Source organism: Malurus melanocephalus, unplaced genomic scaffold (assembly GCF_030028575.1).
Source record: "Malurus melanocephalus ecotype Western Australia unplaced genomic scaffold, MMel_1.1 scaffold_637, whole genome shotgun sequence".
Lineage (NCBI taxonomy): Eukaryota > Metazoa > Chordata > Aves > Passeriformes > Maluridae > Malurus > Malurus melanocephalus.
In genome coordinates this window covers 341,617-346,836 of record NW_026623869.1, presented here as the reverse complement: position 1 = coordinate 346,836, position 5,220 = coordinate 341,617, and the positions used below count along the sequence as shown (strand labels likewise).

At 46.4% G+C, this 5,220-nt stretch overlaps 1 protein-coding gene across 1 annotated transcript; it reads left to right on the top strand.

Annotated features, from left to right (window-relative positions):
• Nucleotides 1–72: 72 nt before the first annotated feature.
• Nucleotides 73–3,549, top strand: BNIP1 (BCL2 interacting protein 1). Its single transcript, XM_057383504.1, has 4 exons — nt 73–210; nt 925–1,026; nt 1,726–1,844; nt 2,916–3,549. The coding sequence occupies exons 1-4, from the start codon at nt 131–133 to the stop codon at nt 3,110–3,112; spliced, it is 498 nt and encodes a 165-aa protein (XP_057239487.1). The 5' UTR covers nt 73–130; the 3' UTR covers nt 3,113–3,549.
• The last annotated feature ends 1,671 nt before the right edge of the window (nt 3,550–5,220 follow it).

The following is a 5,220-nucleotide window of genomic DNA, read 5'->3' as shown; positions in this document are numbered from 1 at the left end:
GGCCGTGGATTGGGGGTTTATCAGATAAATCCTCTCGGAATCCGCTCCCCGGCCGGGTGTGGGGTGTGCGAGTTGCGGGTGGTTGGTGAGGTTCTGSTGTTTGTGCTCTCCGCCAAAGGAGCTGGAGCAGATGGCGAAGGARCAGGACAAGGAGTCGGAGAAACAAGCCTTGCTGCGGGAGGTGGAGAACCAYAAGAAACAAATGCTCAGGTGGGTCGGGCAGCTGGTGCTGTTCCCAAGTCCCCTGTAACCAAAGGCTGGCTGTGGTGTGTCTCAGATTGTGGTTTGGAAGCACAGTCACTGACTCGTGTTTTACCCCAGAACAAGAGGTCAGGGACAGAAAGGGTGCAGCTCCCTTCTCCTTCCTGCCTTCCTAAGTCTGTTCTGTCCCTTTGAGCACTTGAGCTCAGAGTAGGTGGTGTAAGAATCTGACAGCTGTGGAGCCTTGCTCCATAAATGCTACACTGAGGAGAGGGAATGCCAGGATAGAATATTGTTATCCTGTGTAGTAATATGGAGACAGTGACAGGAGGGGACAGCCGGGGGTGTCGGGCTGTGCTCCAGGGAACAGGGACAGGAGGAGAGGGAACGGCYTCAGGCTGGGCTGGGGAGGGGCAGGGGGGACATCAGCAGGAATTTCCCCATGGAAAGGGTGCTCAGGATTGGCAGGGGCTGCCCAGGGAGGTTTGGAGTGCCCATCCCTGGAGATGTCCAAGGAGGGGCTGGAGGTGGCACTTGCTGGGGATGGGGCACACTTGGACTCGATGATCTTAAAAGTATTTTCCAACCCAAATGATTCTGGGATTCAGAGGGTCCATGCACATGTCAGGGATGCCCAGTTACAGTGGGGGTTGCTTTGTGAAAACTGTCTGTGCTTGCAAGGTGTTACCATCACATTACAACACCCTGCTCTTGTGATTTCAGCAACCAGGTAGCCTGGAGAAAAGCAAATCTGGCCTGCAAAATTGCTATTGACAACTCTGAGAAAGATCAGCTGCTGCAAGGGAGAGACGTCTTAAGGCAAAGGTATTGGACTGTCCCACTGTACTGTCTGAGATTTAAGCAGTGTCTTCTATATTCACTAGTTTTAAATGGACATAATATTTTTAAGGTGTTTAATTTTATCTGAAGTGTAGCATTTCTTTATGAATGCATTTCCCTTTTGTGGCAATTTGAGCTGTTAAGGACTGTGATAAATTCCAGTTTTCTTGGCATTTGCAGGTCTAAGCAGAAAAGGGGATAAATTAACCTTCCTCTGTTCTTACTGTCTTTTACGTTAATTCCGTTAGGGTTCAAAACAAGTAGTAGATCATTATCCAAGCTTCTTTCACAGGCAGACCTGGATGTAAGTGTATGCATGATGTGTATTGAAAGCAACAACTRGGATACTCAGGACATTAAAGTGGTAGTTTGTGGTACTGCTACCATAGTAGCCCATGGAATTACATAGTCCTGGGTGAATAAGTGTTGAAATAAAAGCCCCTGTGAGATTCTCAGCCACTGGCTGTTGTTTGGGCTCAGAACTTTCATATTTTGTGGGTTTTTTTACTTTTTAGGGAAGATAATCTGAATTTCTCATGCAGTGAAAACCAGTTATGTCTTTTGTACGCTGGAGAGATGTTTAGTGCCAAACTCTGTTCTAAGCTCCCCATCAGCAGCATTTTCCAAAAGTACCCAAAGAAATAATTTTATCCCTTCCTGCTTTGCTTTTTTTTTCCTTTTCAGGAAGACCACAAAGGAAAGTCTGGCAGAGAGTGCAAGCAACATCACAGAGAGTCTGATGAGCATCAGCAGGATGATGTCCCAGCAAGTGCAGCAGAGTGAGGAGACYGTGCAGACCTTAGGTACAACTGGAATTTGGGCATGGATGGGCTGATGGAAACACTTTTAGTCAGTTCTGTCAGGAAGAGGAGAGGTRACAAACGTGGAGCAGAGTAGGAGGATGTGCTGCAATGGGAATGAAAGRACTGGCCTGCAGAACTCCTGTAACAGCTGGACATAAACAGGAAATAATAGTGTACTTTGTGTGGAGTTCCTGTTCATTGGAGTTTCTGTTTCATGATTACGAGAAGGAAAAGGKGTCAGGATGAAGTTTAGTTTCACATAAAGGCAGTTGTAAAAGCAACGTGAGCTCACACAGAGGCCAGAGCATTGTTACTCTGTCCCACTGTCCTGGCATGGATTTGGGAATGGCATAAAAAACAGAAGCATGGATACAGATCCCTGCACAGAGAAAAGAGTGTCTGAAGGCTGCTTCCAGCCAGGCTCCAGCTGGGATGGCTGAGACACTGAGATCAAGTGCCTTGAACCYGAGGTCACTTGCTCTGTCAGCAGAGCATCAGGGACTGTGAAACCAAGATTTCACCCAGTTCCTTGGCTTCCACCCCTAAAACAATAAATCAAGTGACCTGTCAGAACTGGTGATTCATGGAGCATTTAGAAGTTGCTGCCTGGGCCTCTTYCTAGCTGTGCTTTTGGGCAAGAGAGGGAACTTTAAAGACAAGGATAAATAACACAGTTTTGCTCTCCTTGCTTTCTGCCCCATCTGAGGGTGGCAGCTGGGCACAGTTTGTTGCTGTAGAAGTAGCATGTTCCTTCTCCCATTAAAGAGACAATTTGGCAGGCACTTTTTCACCCTATTTCTGAATGAACAGCACTTGGAATTCATCAAGGGAATCGCTTATAAAACCCAGCTGCAAATTCTGAGTTAGTAGTGGGAATTTCTGTTTTCTGAGTGCATCAACACCCCTGAGCTGTGAGAACACTCTGTGTCAGTCTCACCCACAACTCAGCCTGACCCAGAAGGATCCCTCGGGCGCTCTCTGTGTTGCCAAATAYCTCATCCTTACAAATTTTGCATTTTTGAAGCACAACCTGCTGATTTAATTCCTTTTTTTTTTCCCCTTTAATTTCAGCCAATTCTTCCCGAACCATCCTGGAAGCAAATGAGGAATTCAAGTCCATGTCTGGGACAATCCAGCTGGGGAGGAAGCTGATCACCAAGTACAACCGCCGGGAGCTGACGGACAAGCTGCTCATCTTCCTGGCCCTCGCCCTCTTCCTGGCCACAGTGCTCTAYATCCTGAAAAAGAGACTCTTCCCATTTTTGTAAAACTCCAACACTCACTGAACTATTAAAAAACAACAATCAGAAATAGACGGTTGATAATGGTGGGGCTTTTCAATGAAATAATAAAGGGATATTGCAATAGCTGGASGAGTGTTAGGGCAGGCAGGAATTTGTGCTGTCCCCATGGAGCTTGTGACCTGCCTCAGAAGAGCTTAATAGATCATATTATGGGAAGAAGAAATGACAATTTGCCTGTGGGTTTGGGGAATCAAACGCTTGAGGGACTGGCACTCAAAGTTGCCAGTCTGAACTTTCAACCTCTCGCTGTTCTTTACCTTGAAATTTTGTCCTTGGCTTGGACTGCAAACTGTTCTGCCATCTGTGTCTGAGGTGGTGAGGGTAGGAGGAAGAATGGAAGAGAAAAAACCTCAAAAAAAAGCCCTCAATACATTCCACTAATAAAATATTTATTGTATTCATGTCAACTGAGTTTTGTTTAAAACCAGAATCYGATGGATTGAAAGAGCCTTTTCTTCAAGAGCAGCAGTTGCTTGTGGATTGTTTTTTTGGGGGCATAACACAGCCTGGCTCTGTCCCTCTGACCTTGGGAGGGCTCTGAGAAAAGCCAAAATGGGAAACCCCATTTGTTATTATTAATTCATGCAACAGATGTGAGAACTACCTTGGCAATCTGTTGAAATCAAAAGCYTTTTTCCTCCTTTATATCATTTCACTTCATGATTTTTATTTGCATTTTTGGGGGTCTTGTTCCTATTTTGTGGCCCTGAACAGGCAGACTGAACGGAGTGGATATGGTTTTCCATATTGTTTATTTCTTGTATTTCAGGGCATTTCTTCACAGCCTTTCCTGAGATACAGTTGCATCAAGAATGAAATAAGTTGACAATGTGCACATTCTGGGCTTGAATGCGAGAAATTAGCTTCAAAAATTCAGTCTTTGTGTAGATAAAGCCATCTGCATAAACTATCAACTTACAGTCCTTAGAGACAAAGAAATTAGTGAAAAAATGGCAAGGACAACTGGACTTTTTGGGAGAGGGGAGGTAGAAATTCCAGGAAGCAACAGGTTGCTCTGCAGTGCTTGGTACTTGAATCATTTCTTTCCATAGGCAGCAGGAATCATCCTGGAAGAAAATAATCAGTGGGGCCAGCGAGATCAATGTTACTTTTCTGTGGGGTGAGAAGGGTGATTTGGGGGTGGGTGGGTGCTGGAGCAGAGGCAGAGCTGGTGGTGGTTCACAGAATCCCCGCAGCACTGTGGGATGCGCCAATAAACCCTCACGGTGCCCAGCTGGGGAGGGCAGCCTGGTGCTCAAATACCCTCCCTACACAGTCCCCTCTGGTGTCTGCTCTGCTCCTCACCTCGCTCACAGACCCTGCTCCAAAGGTAGGACTTGATTTCTCTTCTTTTTGGATAAATGAGCGAAAGCAGCATTGGGGGAAGAGGAGATGTTTGTGCCTGGCTTTTTGTTGTCTGATCTGAGGAGTTTGGAAATTTTGCTTGGGCGGTTTTTCTGTGCAGAGGGGTTTATATTTGCATTCAGGACGTTGTGTCTTGGTGTTCTATTCCTGATATAATGTTGTGAAGGGTAAAAAATGGTACCATGCTGTTTTTTTGGAAAAGAAATATCATTTTCTTGGGTGTCTGCCCTGACAAATKCAGCAGAGCCATCATGGGTGGTGGGAAGGGAATGGCCACTGCTCACTCTGCATTTTTGGGCTTGGGTATGACTTGGAGGCCGAAGGCTGGAACCCTTCAGAGAGCAGGGACTCCAGGATTGCAGGAGCAGAAAGTGTATGGGGAGATGGGAACAGAGAGCTCTGGAGAAGAGTTCATGGCTCTGCTGGAGGGTTCACACACAAGTGGAAATGCACAGGAACGTTCCTGTTACTGCCTGGACCATCCCTCCCCTACAGGCAGCAGGTACCAGATGTGTTCCCTGCACATAGAGAGTGGGATTTTCTGTCAAAAACAGTGGCAGTAAAAACTTTTTTCCTTGGAAGAATAGCACTTTAAAACAAGGAGTGAGGAACCACTCAGAGCCTGAAAATGGCTGATCTTTTGCAGTGGAGCTTGGGAGCTGAGACAGGCAGCTGGCAGCAATCCAGCAGCTGTGGGTTAACGAACT